Source organism: Pleurodeles waltl, chromosome 4_2 (genome assembly GCF_031143425.1).
Source record: "Pleurodeles waltl isolate 20211129_DDA chromosome 4_2, aPleWal1.hap1.20221129, whole genome shotgun sequence".
Lineage (NCBI taxonomy): Eukaryota > Metazoa > Chordata > Amphibia > Caudata > Salamandridae > Pleurodeles > Pleurodeles waltl.
The window spans coordinates 566,872,121-566,887,878 of NC_090443.1; the positions used below are offsets into that span (position 1 = coordinate 566,872,121).

The 15,758-nt window shown below is 42.8% G+C and overlaps 1 protein-coding gene across 2 annotated transcripts in view; it reads left to right on the forward strand.

Annotated features, from left to right (window-relative positions):
* The window catches only part of DENND1B (DENN domain containing 1B), a 1,047,500-nt gene that overhangs the window by 895,173 nt on the left and 136,569 nt on the right, over positions 1 to 15,758 (forward strand). For both annotated transcript variants that reach the window (XM_069232125.1, XM_069232124.1), the window contains one exon: positions 9,709 to 9,749. In XM_069232125.1, coding sequence (XP_069088226.1) covers positions 9,709 to 9,749 — 41 coding nt within the window. The remainder of the gene's footprint in view (positions 1 to 9,708; positions 9,750 to 15,758) is intronic.

Consider the following 15,758-nt stretch of genomic DNA (forward strand, 5'->3'; position numbering starts at 1 on the left):
AAGGACATTAACATTGTATGAGCAAAGTTTTCACACGATTAGTTCCTGCTTACTACTTGCATACATCAATTAACAGCTGGAATATGACAGTTAACTTTTGTAAAGTGACTACCTCTGGATTGCTCTATCTGTTCGATTTTTTAACGATGTTTCGACCCTCTTTTTGGTTGGAATTTGCAAACAATTCTGCAGATGGTAGAATGTATGGAGAATTTCGTGACCCCCATAACATTCAGAAAACGTAATTCAGGGCAACTCCTTCTTCATATTTGGATAGTGCACATTCTGTCTTTGGTAGGGTCCAAAGGCTAATGCACTTGGTAACTTTAACAAGGTTTCGAGGATTCCATTGAAGACTATAGTCTATCTGTGACTTGTAGTAACAATTGAGATAATATTTGATAATGTCATGTGAGACTGATCACAGAGTTTATATACTGAGGGGAGCAGTATGTATTGAAAATGGCAAGTATGGCGTTGTGCATTTTGAGGTACATTTTTAATTATATTTTATTGCAGTAATCGGGTGGGAGGAGTTCAGTATTGTAGGGGATTTAAGTCACAGTCCATTTCCACCTGTGTGTTGTTATTGTTGTACCGGTATCTAGCAATTATTTTCATTGTATATCCGAAAATTTGAATGTCTTAGATTTGATAAACGAGCTTACTGTAAATATCTTCATAAATAATTGTTGATGGGTGCAAACAAGACTCATGCTGCATTGTCTGCTTTGTCAGCATAAATACTTGAGTAGATGTCCCCAATACATACTATTAAATAATGTATCTTGCACAGCATACTTTATTAGTTTGCACATTATCATACCCTGAGAGGACCAGCGGGATTGCTGATTCCTCAGTTGTCATAGTTTATTTTCAGACTTCTTATAATTGCATGGGCTGAAATACTATGAATGTAAGAAGTAGTCTGTCTTTGTTGACACTAAAAAAAAAAATAAGAACATTTGTGTAGTTGCTTGTTCATGCGTGTTTTCTGTTGCATTGCATTTAGATGCATCTCATTTGTTTCTTTTTTCTTTAATTTGTATAACATGGGTTTCAACTTCTCCTTTTACTTCGTCATCCCGGACAGAAGGGCAATTTCCTTCTGTCTCTAAACAATAAGTTGTTCCACCATTAAACATATTGGATGCGATTTACAAAATTGTTTTCCCATTTAAGCCTCACCTAGGTGTGAAAGTAGCCTAAATTGTGACTGCAGAGTGAACCTTTTGTTTCACAATATGTGAAATTGCAGCAGTAAAGCGAATTACATGTCCAATTACTCCAGCATGTTGGGATTTTACATTTGTAATCGTTTACTGGTGATTATCATTCACACCTTATAAACGTTGCCTGATATTCGCATCCAAATAGCATTTAGGTTAGGGCTATTACAAAAATACTTTATAGTTAATACTTTATGAATAGCTGATTAAAATTACAATAAATCATAAATACAATAAATCATCTTAAATAATCTCAAAATACATGGACCAAATCAGTTAGCATTTGAGCACATTACAACTGTACATGTGAATAAGAATCCACAGTAGTTTTCTCATTGATGAACTCACTGAATGTTGAGTCCTGGATAATATTGAAACATGAACATTACAGCAATATATGCATTTATGATTCAATTTCATTTGAGTTTTACAGTAAAAGTCCTTATAGGAGCAGGTTTTATGCATTTCTGGGCAACAACACCTCTAAAAGCTAGTGAACACACACAAACTGTTAAGGTTGCGAGTCTTCGTCCTCAATTTACATGTGGTTTCACACCCTGAAAATGGTTCCAGATTTACCCTTGGTACAGGCAGAAACATTTCCGTTTTTAGGATGGCAAAGGGAGGGGGACAAATTCAAAAGCAGGGGTGGAGAAAGAATATTTTCAGCATGGAGAAACGAAAAAAGATATTTACAGTACTGATGCAATTTTGCACTAAATGTATGTGGTCGGAGTTGTACACATGTTTTTTTCTGAATTAATATGCATTTTTCTATTATATGTGTGAAACCTCTTGAGTTCTTTATGAATCCCTACACGGTTGGAGATTGGCCACATATGCAGAAGTATCCGTAGAGGAAACACATTTATGGCTTTCATTGTGAATCATGCCATTATGATGGGCTGTCTTTTTTTTAATTGTTTTTATTACTTTCAAGGAGCAGAGGCACAAAGCCAGTGAAGGCATACACAGTACATTGCACGATCATCATATAAACACATTTATATATAGGCAGTACACAGTAATACAGTATTAACAAAGTGGCATATTGACAAACGTATGATACACAGCAGGTAGTTCAGTTAGGGTTAAGTATTATAGATTTGGCAAACGCATCTGGAGCCAATTTTTACAAGAGCAGGGTGTAACCCAATATGTGGGTGGGCCCATCTGTGGCTTAGCCCAAGTAGAAGTCTTGAGCATACATATGCTCAAAGTGGATCCCAGATATCAAGCGGGCAGGACTGGGGTGTTTAAAGCTTAGCATACTGTTCTGCTCATTGTTGAGAAAGAATTGTGTCTGTCAGCCAATCTTTGGCCCTAAGCGGCGGTCCCCACATCGAGCAACTGACCAAGAATTTTCTGGCCAAAATTAGGAAAACTCCTACAAGCTTTCTGGTCTGTTGTGGATGGGTTTGGCGAATAGCAATAATTTAAGTAGAGAAATGGGTTCTATCTGGGTTTTGGCTATCTTTTCAGTAGTGTGGAATATTTCCTCCCTGTAGGCCACAAAGGTGGACACTCCCAGGCCAAGTGAAAGAAGCCAGCAGGGTGCCATGGGCATCTAGTGCATTTCGCAGACCTAGTTGGGTTTAGACTGTGCAGGTAGGACAGGGAGCAATATAATCTGTGGATGAATTTAAAATGAAGAAATAAAGTTGATGGAAATCAGTTTGATCTGGCCATAGTAATATTTCCAAACATCTAAAGTGATGTCACAGTTTAGATCCGACCACCATTTATCTAAGCCTGTGTGGTTGGGGTATAGGCTAATGTCAAAGTATAGTTTGTACAATGTAGAGACCCAGCCTTGTTGCCCTGACTATTTGATCAGTAAGGTGAGAGGCGGGATCTCCTGAGTTGCGTCTGGGAAATCTAGCCAGGCTGACTTAACTGTGTGACCTCTGTCCAGGGGGTGTGGCAATCCAGCCTTCACGGGAACGGTCTAGAGGAATTTTCCATCTCTGAAAAGCTGCTACACTCATATCAGTCCGCTATCCCAGTGTACTTAGAAGGCATCTATCTAGGGCTGGGGGCAGAGAGCAGTTATTGAGGAGACAGATGTTTCGAGCAAGGTTGTATGTGTTCATTTCGGATAGCCTCACGCCATAGTTTCCAGCTTGAGCAGCAAACTGTTTAGATGGTATGTACCGGTTTTAAATATTTGATGGATATGGCTGTACTGCGTTTTCCTGACAACACCTGATCTTATTCTCTGGGGATAAAGGGGGTACCGCTCATAAGGGCATATCAGAATGCAAAATAGCTGGATTGTGCAGCATGGAAATAGCATTCCATGTTAGGGACTCCAAAGCCTCCGTGGTCAAAGGGCAGTATTAATGTTTCCCATCTAAGCCTCATGGTTAAAGTCTGGCCATACCAGCTTGATGAGTAGGGATCAAATTTGGGGGGGGGGGGGGGGGTTGGATAAGGTTTGATTCGGTGTTACTGTGGTGTTATGGAAGGGTTATCGAAATTTTGGCAGGACTATCATTTTTATTCGAACTATAGTCTTGCCATGGAGAGTGGAAACATTATCTATCCCTCCACTTGCTCCTGCAGCTTGGACAGGGGTTGGCTGTAGCTATCCAGTATAATTTGGGATTTGTTTTGAGTGAGCATAATCCCCAAGTAATGCCCCAAGCTGGCAACATCCATTAATGACAACATTTTGAATTGGACCAGTTTATGCAGATCCCAGACATATTGTGTTCAGTCATAAGTGGATTAATGTTTGTGTCTGGGTCTTTTAATGTAACACATGATATCATCTGTGTATCGTCATATTAAAATCCTTATTGGGGAATGTCAGTCCTCTATGTAAGTGATGGGTAAGGAGGTAGGTCGCCGGGGCTTCTATGGCTAAAGAGAATAGAGGGGGGGAGAGGGTATCCCTCTTGTGTACCCCTGTGTAATTGAAAGGACTTGGGTAGGCAGCTATTAACACAGATTTGAGCTGTAAGATGGTGTGTAGTAACTTAACGAGGTTCAGTATTTGAAGTGATAGGCTGATCTTTTGGAGTACTTCCAACACGATGGAACACTCAAGAGAATCAAATAGCTTCTCAGAATCTAAGAGGACCGCTGTCTGTTTTGATTTGCGGCATGACCGCGAAGAATGTCCGCAGATTATTAGATGTGGCTCTACCCAATATAAACCCTAATTTCCCAGGTAGTGCCAACCCAGTCATCAAGGGTGATAGCCTATTTGAAAAGACCCAAGCCAAAATATTGTTGTCTATGTTGAGGAGTGACAGTGGCCTGTAAGATTGGCAGTGTTGGTCATATATGCAGGGCTTCAGGAGAATTGTGATAATTGCTTCCCTGGTGGGTTTTGGGGAGCTTCCTGCTCTCAACGGCCTTTCAATAGAGGTGGCCCATTGTGGACCCAGCAATCTTTTGTGAGCTGTATAAAATTTGTCAGTTAAGCATTTACTGCCTGGTACTTCTCCTCCGCCATTCCATCAATTCCCTCAGTTATTTCATCTCTTGTAATGGGTTCAAGTAGACACTTCCGGGGACTAACCTCTATCCAGACCAAGGTGATATCCTTGAAGTAGTGATGTGAGTCAGTGTCTGGAGTATGTAGTTTACTTTCATACAGTCGGGTATAGTAGAATTGGAATTCTCGGAGAACCACTGCCTGTCCCCTGATGATTTTCCCTGCATAAATTTTCTGTAGCTATGCCATATCTGTCTTCAACTGGGTTAACTGTGAGTGCGTTTGATTTTAGGATGCCTACAAATTTACTCAGTGTAAACACCCTAGTATATTATTTGAAGGTCTCCTACACGGTTGCAAAGTGGGGGACATAGCCAATAGTAATTTCAAATTATTCGGTGGTGGCCTCCCGTAAGTCTCTGGCGCACACCCCATTGCTTAGACTTCCATTTGGGAAGCACCAATGGTGATAATTAGGAGTATCCCCAGGTAATTCCTGTATGCACACTATGGGTAAGTGGTCAGACAGTGTATGGGGTAAAATGTTCTAGTTCTGTGATCCATGGAAGGGCCTCCTGAGACGAGAGCAAGTAATCAAGAGTTCAGAGAATGCTTCCTTGCCTAGGAGCACAGCCAAAAATAATATGATAAACAGTTCAGGGTTTACCCATAGCTGTGGTCTCAGGGAGGGAGACGATCCATATATTATTCCTGCACGATCTAGAATCCAAATCTTCATTTTTGGCCATCACCTTCACTAGGTCTTGTCTGAGTCTTTGGCGAGGGGGCTCTCATCTTTCAGAATTGAGAGTGTAGTTTTAGCAATTGTAAGGCTTTTGCCCTGTTTGTATAGCCTATCATTCATGAGGTCCGTCTGTGCATTCAGTTGGTCTATGTTTGCATCTATTTCCCAGAGGCTGGCTCACGAGTATGATTGCCTTTATGTCGCCCTCGCCACTCTTGTTGTTGTCCAGTGGCACCGGAAAGGCCTGCTAGGATTGCGTCCTGGTCTGTTGTCTTAGCTCAAAGGCAGCTTGCCTTGTATGAGATCCGACCTCCCATGGCGGCAGCAGTATGATACATACCAGGTCCGGCGGACAGGGGAAAGGTGTGCTAGTTTCTGATATATCCCCTAGATGGGTGTGTGGATGCCACTGTTTAGGAAGGCGCAGTGCTATCAGAGGGGGAGTCTTCCACTGGTTCCAGCGTTCAGTCCTGTGTTATATGCGACATCCATTGTCCGGGGGGTGACTGAGACTAGGGTACGTCCCAGAGAGCACTCCGGGAGGGTTAACAAAAGGTTGGGGCCATCATCAGGGTCATTGGTTGTGATGCATGTTAGGAATAGGCTAACATCCAGTGTCATAGGCCAGCAGTGAGGTCCCAGGAACTGTGCTAGACAAGTAGAGAGCTCCGCAACAGGCAGAAATGCCAACCCTAAACAATATAAGTCTCAGCATGTGTCAATGCTCTCCCCCACCATGTGACAGAGGCCTAGTAACTTTTAGTAGGATTGGGCTACACACCATAACGTGATCCAAATGGCATCAAGTTTTTCACAGTCCCCTTGTGACCGCGGGTTTTCCTGGAGGGTGTTACGGAGGCTGTCTAATTCCCTCAAGGTGAGTATGCCTTTTACAGTGCTTCTGTGGGATACAGGAAGTTAACCGTGGTACGGCTGAACAAATGCAGGTCTGTCACAGCCTGGCAGCTCATCTGAACTGTAGCTGCATCATGGGGCAGCAGGAGGGCAGAAACCATATAGAGGGCATGCCGCGTGCCACCCAACATCCCCAGGACGAGTATGGTGCCTGCACCGGCTCTGCAGCACCTAGAGAGGTACCAGGATAAATAACGACCATGGAGATAGGCCGGGTTCAACTCAGGGGGGGTTACCTTAGGCACAACAGCATCGCAATTGAAAGAAACACAAATGATGTCTCCATAAAAAAAGATTTTCCTTGACTGGCACCTTAAAAATGGTTCACTTTTGACTATTTACCCAGGAAAAAAGGAGAGACTGTTGAAATATTTAACAGTAGTGATTTCTTAGTTTGATGACAAACTATTCTTACCAGTGACACTGAAGGTTGTGGTGAGTGAACCCAGCAGTCCGAAATCCATTGCAGAGCTAACTAACTTTACAACAGACCAAGGGCCTGTCAGTGCATCTTTATTTCACCCTGTTAACCCCTCCATGAACGCTTTTCCTTGTAGACTATTTTTGTCTGCTTTCTTTGTGGCATTACCTCTGTTGACTACTCCATTCTTGCTTAAGATCAGAGGAACAGTCATTGAGAGTGCTTGTGCACCTACCCGGGTTAGCATTATATTGTGGTTGAGAGAGAAAAGTTAGCACAGAAGGAAAAAATAAGGCCTGTGCAAGGTAATCATTCATTCCCTATGAATAAGCCATGAAATATTTGCAATCTGGAATGAAATAATCAAAAGTTTAGCCATCATATTTAAAGTCATGAACAAGACCATACTTTGCCTGATTAGCTGTGCAAGATCTAGATATCAATGTGTAAACCGAAAATGGAAACTTGAAAAACATGTTTGACAAAAAAGAAACTTCAAATTACCTCTATTACACTCCCCTAGTTACTACACATGGGGTGGGGGAATAGCACACAGTGAATTACTCCGAGTAAGAAGGAGATTCTCAAGCAGTGAATATAAAGAGATATTCCCAAACATGTCTGTGTCCCTGCTTTTCCGAAAGCAGCACAAATTGTGACGAACTGTTAGTAATAAAAAATGATAGAGCACAAGATAAAAAAAGTCCAACTTGAAATATAACCTACTCATTACCACCGCAGCTGATAAGCTAAAATATATAGAATGTTTTCAATAAAAGCATTGTAACATTTGACAATGTGACAGTGACTTAAACAGAAGACTTAAATCACATATTTTAATGTGAAATTCATTTGGGGTTGATTGATAAACAGGAAAGAAGCACTTGTAAAACGTGCAACCTGGTGGAATGGCTAAAGCTCAGTTGTTCTCTGCGTATTTGCTTCCTAAATACGAGTGCTGACATTGTCTTCCATACAAGCAAAATACATGATTTATACAAACGCACCCAGTGCCAACTCGGCCCATATGGTGGACCACATCCACATTTCAGTTCTGATTCTAACAAACAACAGTCAAACAAGTCAACATTCAAGTTAACGCTGTCGAATTATTTAACGAAAAGTGGTGGTTAAGAAGCATTTATTTATTTCAAATAGCAACACGGTCACAAGCAGATACAAGAAATGTTGTTAAATTCCGGTTTAAAGTTCAACAATGCGGATCATGCTATTGTTTGACTGTGCTGTAAGACTGAGGACATTTTGAACATTGCGTTACTCCTCAAAACATCTTTGTTGGGGTGGGGGGCAGGATGCAAAGTGAAAGGGAACATATCAACAAAATGTTATCGTAGGAAAAAACGAAATATTGCAATAACATTTATTTTATGTGTTCAAAATAGAAAACAAACGACATTGTTACATTCACTATGATAAAGGTGGGCACATGGAGCGAGCCGCTGCTGTGAGTGAATTCTGTTAAAGCGGTCAGCTTTTCAGCTGAATTTAATTGGGAGGAAGCAGATCGCTGATTAAACCTTGTAGTCGTCCACTTATGTGGCATCGTATCAAGAAAATGCGTAGAATCCAAAAGTTTGTCAGTGTAAATATAACGAGTTCTTCAGTGTAGATATACATTACAGGTTCCTTGGCCCAAGCTTAATGATATACGAGGATTGCCTCCATTGCAATTTTTTACATGGGCCACTGTGCAAAAATGTGGCAGCACACAATCATCTAAGCAGTGGACTGTCATATGTGTAGTTTTCCATTGTGTTCTTTTCATTAACATGTCGCTATATGATAGCAACAGTTTATGTTTGTCACGGTTCTGACATTCTCTTTAATTTGCAAATTGTGCTCCCTACATAATGGTTTTTCCCACGGACATTGCAGGATGTAGATCTCATGCTTACCGTTGCATGCATTTCTTGATGTATGTGATCAACAGCTTTGGAGCATGGATCTGGAAACCCCATTCGTACTGGCTTCACTTTGGTAGATTTTGTGAATATCATTTCTCTGTATGTTTGTATTCCTGAATGTAAATATGGCTATTTAGAACGCTTGAGAACATAGCATTTGTCCTGCCAGATGATATTACATGTGTTTCATCAAAATGAGTAGGTAATAATCCTATAAGCATTTAAAATACACAATATATTGTCTCCTAGTTAATAAGGTAATATGCACGGCAAATATGTACTTTGGGTGTCCAGGCCTACCTATATTTAGGAAAATGATACATGCAAGTCATTAAGCATCTTTTGAAAAAGGGCCCCTGATTCTAATATATCAGTGTATAGGCTGTACCTGTCTCCAGCAGTGCAGTGATTGAAGGAACTATTTCAAACACAGGGGCATGTTATAGGACGAATCTCCTAACCAAAGGCTAATCTTTTTTGCTTCTCTGCCACCCCATTCGCCCTTTACCTGTTTTGGCCCAAAGTTTTTATGTGAGCTCATCAGCGTTCCACAGGTCTCCAAAATAATACCACCATGTCTGTCAAGATGTGCAGCTTTAGTCAAGGGTTACTGCGCAAGCTAAGATTTGGGTGAACGAAACCATGGTCTCACTTGTGTGTGATGAAGTGGCTGATAACTGACACGGGGGGGGGGTGGCTGGTACAGTTGCTCACAGCTACTAGGGTGTAGTCTTGATGTCTTATGATCTTCCATATAACCTCCTTTCATTGTATAGATTTTGAGTTATAATACACTGTTGGAATCATATGCAAAATATGAAGCAGTACATAAAACGCCATGGACAAAAACATTCATTGCTGCCACTGTTGTTCAGTCTTCTGCACATACCGATCATCCTTGAGAAACTAAAGAGTGGGGCAAACACGCAGTTGTGTAAAGTTGTAACTTTAATATGTTTAACTTGTTATTGACAAAGAAAAAGAGACAAACTCATAACTTTACAAAACAGCTCTTTTAATACTTACAGGAAATCCAAAATCTTACCGGGAGTGGATGTACACAGTAAAGGTATGTTTTTCTTTATGGTGTTTGCTGAGGGTGGGCCAGGTGTATTCCAGTGTGAGAATACTGTGAAGTTTCAATGTCAATATCACAATTATTAAAGGAAAGCATGTGATTCTACTTTTTAACTTTTGAGACAAGCTCGACACATTGGTATATTAGTACAGCTCGAGAGGTTCGTAGTAGATCTTACACATACAACCATGGACTTTAATCAATAAAAGACATATTATACCCATATAATATATTTAAGTACTGCCAGAAATATAAGGACATATATTTTCTAGAAATTATATATGCTCTTAGTATACTTTGTTATATCTGATTTGGACATGCTGTCACATTTTGAACCGTAGGCATTTAAAACCCAATGTTCCACAGTTTTTCCGCTTGATATTCATTTAAAACATCCGATGTTAATACTACGCAACTCTGATGTGATCAATTTATTGCCTTTAAAAATATAAGACAGAGCCGCCTTTCTATAATTTTTTAACTTGTGATTTGCAGATTATAAACACATTTGTACACAAATCCTACCATGGATATCATGTTTGCTAGCGGAGTCTATAACTCAGTAAGCTATTCCAGCTACAGCTGACAAAAAAAATTGTTGCTCATGGCAGCAAGGTTTTTACATTTGATGGGGTGCACAATGCAACATGCCAGTCCTATTTCTTTGGTGATTAGAGCCTTAGGAACCCAGCAAAAACCAGTGCTCATATTTGCAAAACCCCAAAACAACTGTCAGGGAAATCATTTGCGTATATTACATAAACACTCAAAACACAGTGGATGCACGCATTTATGCTTAAAAATAGATACAGGAAGTATGGCCTTCAATGAAATGCAAAAATGTCACAGCAAAATAAAACAAGCATTTGAAATGCAATGGGTCTCACATATTTAGAACATGTTAATTGTCATCTTTTGACAATAGCGCCCACAAGCAAAAACAAAAAACATGAGTGGAAACTGAGAAAAGACGACTGAATTAAATAAAAGTAGCCGTAAAAAATAAAACTTTGCAATTTTGTTTGTCCTGCTGGGCACATTTTTGCACAAGCCTTCTGTTTGTGGAGCCATCGAAGTTAGAACAAAATAGTACTTTGATCAGGTCGGGAGCACCGGAGGGGCACTAATTAGGTTGAAATCAATTAGTGCTTAGTCCCTGCTCCACACCGAGGAACAGAAATGATGCCAGACATGCTTTAACGAATTACAAGGCTGTAAAGAAGAGTGCCACGCAAAACAACAAATGGTGAGCGACAAGCGGGCTTCAAGCCCTTTACTGATAACCACGTGTCGCATATGAGAGGCAAGCACATGCACTCGTAGGCTCTTCCCTAAAAAGGCTGGATCATGCAGAATGTGTGTTTTTTATTTTTTTTTATTTTTTTTACTTACACTGAACTCCTAACAATTAGCCTCAAGACAAAACATAGTTTTATACATTAAAAGATGCATTTTTATTACTTTAATATATGCATATCTGTAGGCTTTGTGAAGTACAGTGTCAGTTTTTTAACTGGAAATCTGATTACTGAACGTTTTTGCCGTAAACGACAACACATGACACTGACAGTGTCAAGAGGCATCATTTACACTGCCACACATTGCAGTATAACAAAGGTAGGTAATAGATGTCACAATAGACTGAAAGCGGACAATTCATGTGGTGTTCATCAAGGGGGTGCGTAAGGTGTGGCATCCGCGCTCGTGTCCACAGCGGAATAGCGAGTACAAAATAGGCAAACAGTGTAACAAGAAAGGTCGGAAGGATGAGATTCATGACCCCCACTGTGTCGATTTTACCCTGTTGGTGGGATGACTAGTCATTGAGTTGAAGTGCTGTGAGTCTGGGTGGTGTAAAACAGGAATATTCCAAGCGGGTGAAATATTCAATTAATGATTGCCAAATACTGGTGAATTTAGTGTCAGTATGTGCTATCTTATGGGATAGAAGCTCCATGGCTAAGACATGCCAGAGGCCGGTGACCCATTGAGCAATGGGAGGGGCAGAGGATTTCTTCTAATAAAGGGCTATGAGTTGCTTGGCAGTGACCACCGTATGCCTAATGAAGCACCAGTCAGTATGAGTCCTGATCCCCATCTCTAGGGGGTAGATGCCCAGAATGACCCAGTTATAGGGGATGGGAAGAGGGAACCCACCTTGCCAAGGATTTCCTTCCAATTGGTCGTGATTAAAGAGCATGACCACTATATCTGGTGGAAATCCTAAGGGTGCCACGTTGCATCGCCAGCAAAGGTCGAGGGTAGCTGAGTAGAGAGTATGAAGATGGGTTCGCATGTAGTATCACCGCATCCTCAATCTGTATGCTGTCTTGCACTGTGGTATGCTTCTGTAAATTTTGGGGATGTCCTGCCAGAGTGTTTCCCATTGTTTATGGGAGATGCTGTCAGTTGTATTGCCTTCCCTCTGTGTATGATAGACATGTGGACGAGATAGCCCCAGGTGTTGGAGTACCTGATAGGTGCCCGATATCAGAACTCTAGTTCGATCATAGGCTCTAACTAATGTCTCACAGGGGGTGTAATCCTTGGTTGCTCCCTGAACATTGGAAGGGTGAAGCACCCAGTGGCACAGCTGTCAGTGTTGCAGCCCGACTGTTTCTGGTATGTGGAAGTCAGCTTTGCATTGTTCAAATGTCTTAATGGTTGCGCACCCAAACAAGTTGCGCAGGATACAGCATTCACCTGATTCCCAGCTGGGAAATGAGTGTGCCCCAAGGGTCGGCATGAAGTATGGGTTACAAGCATTTGGGGCGTGTGGGGAAGGGGAACTTGGTGAGTCCCTTTTTTTAGAGCAATCCTGTCCCAGATCTCAAAGACCGTTTTAGCTGAGGTGGCTATTTAGGCGTTTTGTGGTCTAGCATCCTTGGGAAGCCAGGCAAGGTCCTACAAGGGGCGACAAGCCACGGCCCAGTCCATATGGAATCAGTATTTTTTCTCTCTCCAGCTACCCATTCAGAAATGCAGCGGAGATGCGCTTCCCAATAATATTCAGTTGTTAGAACAGGACAGTTCCCCCCCAGTCCCTGGGGAGCATTAGCATGGTGTTAGAGAGCCTTGGGCATTTCCCCCCCCCATATGAATGTGCATATGTCCAACTGGAGGCATACAATATTATCATGTGGGATGGGAGTGAGCAGGGTCTGAAATAAATAAAGGACCTATGGGAGAACTGTCATTTTGTCGGCGTTGAGCATGCAGTGATGGCTTGTGTCTAGGAAGTCAAGGTGGGTGTCAGATTAATGACTAGGTACTGAATGGCTTGTGGGGCCCATTGTAATGGTACTAGAGATGGTAGAGCAGGATGGTCTTGCTTAGATATCTTGTGGTTCAGGGTAAGCAATTTAGACACGTTACCCCTGAAACCAGAGATCTGCTCAAAGGCAGTAAGTAAGCGCACAACTGCCGAGAGGGCGGTGGCTGGTTGAGTGAGAGTTAGCTGGAGGTAATCTGCGAAGAGATGCAGTTTGTGGGGGTGCCCACCAAAAGGGATGCCCACGATGGACTCCATCTGCAGATAGTAATGGCTAGAGGCCTCACTGCCAATGCAAGCAGCAGTACTGTAAGTGGGCATCCCTGCCTAGTACCTCTTGCAAAATAGATCAGTTTTGTTGGCTGACCATTACCCGAATTGTGGCAGTTGGGAGAGACATAGGACGCTATTATTCTAGTAGGCATGCCTGAACCTAGACCGATGTTTTTAAGGACCCCCCATAGGAACGTTCAGCTAACCCTGTCAAAAGCCTTCTCTGCGTAAAGTGAGAGAAGACCAGCGAGAATGTTATGGTGGTGAGACTTTTCCACCAGATGTGCCACACAATGGATATTGTCCACCTCCTGCCAATTACAGTGAAAGCTCACCTGGTCCGGGTCAATGAGGTCCGGGAGATATTTCTCAATCAATTATCCAGAACCTTGGTAAAGGTCTTGGTGTCTGTATTTTAGAGGGCAATCGGACGGTAAGAGGTGCCAAGTTTGGATCTTTTCCAGGATTATGAATGAGGGAAATCTTGGCTGCTGCCATCATGGAAATAAGGCCTGTGTGTGATGTGGGCGAATTAAATAATGTAAGTAGACAATCCTGGAGTAGGGGAAGGAAAGCTCTATAGAAAGAAAACTGGAGCCCGTCTGGGCTGGGCATTTTGCAAGTAGAAAGATCCAGCAGGGCACAGTGCAGCTCAGCAAGAGTGATAAGAGCTTCCAAAAGTTCAGTGTGTTGTGGATCGAGGGGGTCCCAGTCACAGGTGAAATAAGCATCTTTGAGATCTTAGGTGGCCTCTTCCCCCATGTAGAGAGTTGCAAAATGCCTGTTGTTTTGCTTGTTCAGCGGTTGCCTATGTTGAGTCCAATGTCCAGATCCTAGATATGTGAGCCAGAGTGTACTGTTGTTTCTACTTTCAGGCGAGAAGTGCACCAACCTTATCTCCCCTTCATAAAACTGCTGTTTCAAGCCAAGTTAGTTATGTGGATCCACAGCTGGCCCCGCAGCAAGGCTAGCTGCCTCTTGTTGTGCCCGAAGGGGGTGAATTGGTCAAGGCTCTCTAGAGTCTTTATCTCTGAGCCAAACCCATCTCCACCAATAGAGATTCCGATGCTCAAGCTATAGCAATAGTGGATATGAACCCTCCAATGCTGACCTTAAAGACATCCAAGAGTGTATGTGCCGATACGTCCGGGAGGCCATTGAGATCAAAGTAGTCTGTGATCCCCTTTTTTGATTTCGGCAACATCGACCAGGTCTCTACGCAAGTGCAGAGGGAATTGCCAACATGGTGGGGCCCGTCCCAGACTCCCACTTTGGGTCCATGTTAATTCTACATGGGCGTTGTCCCAGATGGAGATGCCCAAGATGGTTACAGTCTCCAGTTCTCGAAGCAGAGAGTCGGTGAGAAAGAGATAATCTACGCGTGAGTATTATGTATGTACATGTGAATAAAAGAAATAGTCACCATGCGTCCACTATCCCCAGTTAAGTAAGGTCACGCTTGAGTGCCACAGGCGTTGCCCCAGTACCTTGGAAAGATGTAGTACTACAGTCAAGCTCAGGGTCCCTCACTAGGTTTAAGTCACCCCCCATCACTATGTCACCCTTCTTGTTCTTCCGCTGGTCATGCAGTAGGTCTCTGAGGAAAGGTGTCTTGCGCCTGATTGGGGACATGGACATTTAGTAGGGCGAGTGGTTGTTGGCCCCTTCGGAGGGTTCATTTCAAGTCATGGGCATATCCCGAACCGTGTTCCTTACATTGGTGCAGAAACCTGCCTCACACATAAGCCCAGTAGCGGATCTGGTATTTCAGTGTGTGGTGGGAGTCCTCCTGTAGGAGATGGGTCTATTGGAGAAAGTGTGTGTCAGGGTCCTGCAAGAGGAGGTTGCACCAGACTTGCCTACACTTATTAGGTGAGTTTAAGCCCTTAGTATTAAGAATGAGTAGTTTAGTGTGTTGTGTTGCGATCATAACATTGGGGGGGGTGTCAGCTGTACCGCCGGGTAGATGCATGGGTGTACTCATGTCAGCACAGCCTGAGTTGCGTGCCTGGGAAGTGCCTCCATACCATGTGGGGGCTGTTGTTGGTGGTGGGAACAGAGGTGAGGTATGGTTAGAAAGGTAGGCAAGTGGTTTAGAATTGTCAGGTCTGCAAGTGTATGGTGGTCCGATGTCGGTGCACTAGGGGGTAGAAGGGACCCCCCCCCCCCCCCAGTGAGACACTCAACCTTGTAGAGTATAGAATTAAGAGAGAAAGAATAACAACAGGATGCCAACAGGGCCGAACAGCTTAATTCATGTCTTGAGAAAGCTGGTGCCCGGTTGTGCTGGTCTCATTAGAGGTGTCATCCTCACAGAGAAGGAATTGAAGGGGTGTCATCCAGGCAGATCCCCTCACAAGGCAAGGGGGTTGGCGTGTTGTCAAGATCCTCCGAGTGTCCTGGATCCCCGTGGATGGCAGAGGCCAGGGCCAAGGCTCACAGCAAAGTGGGAACTC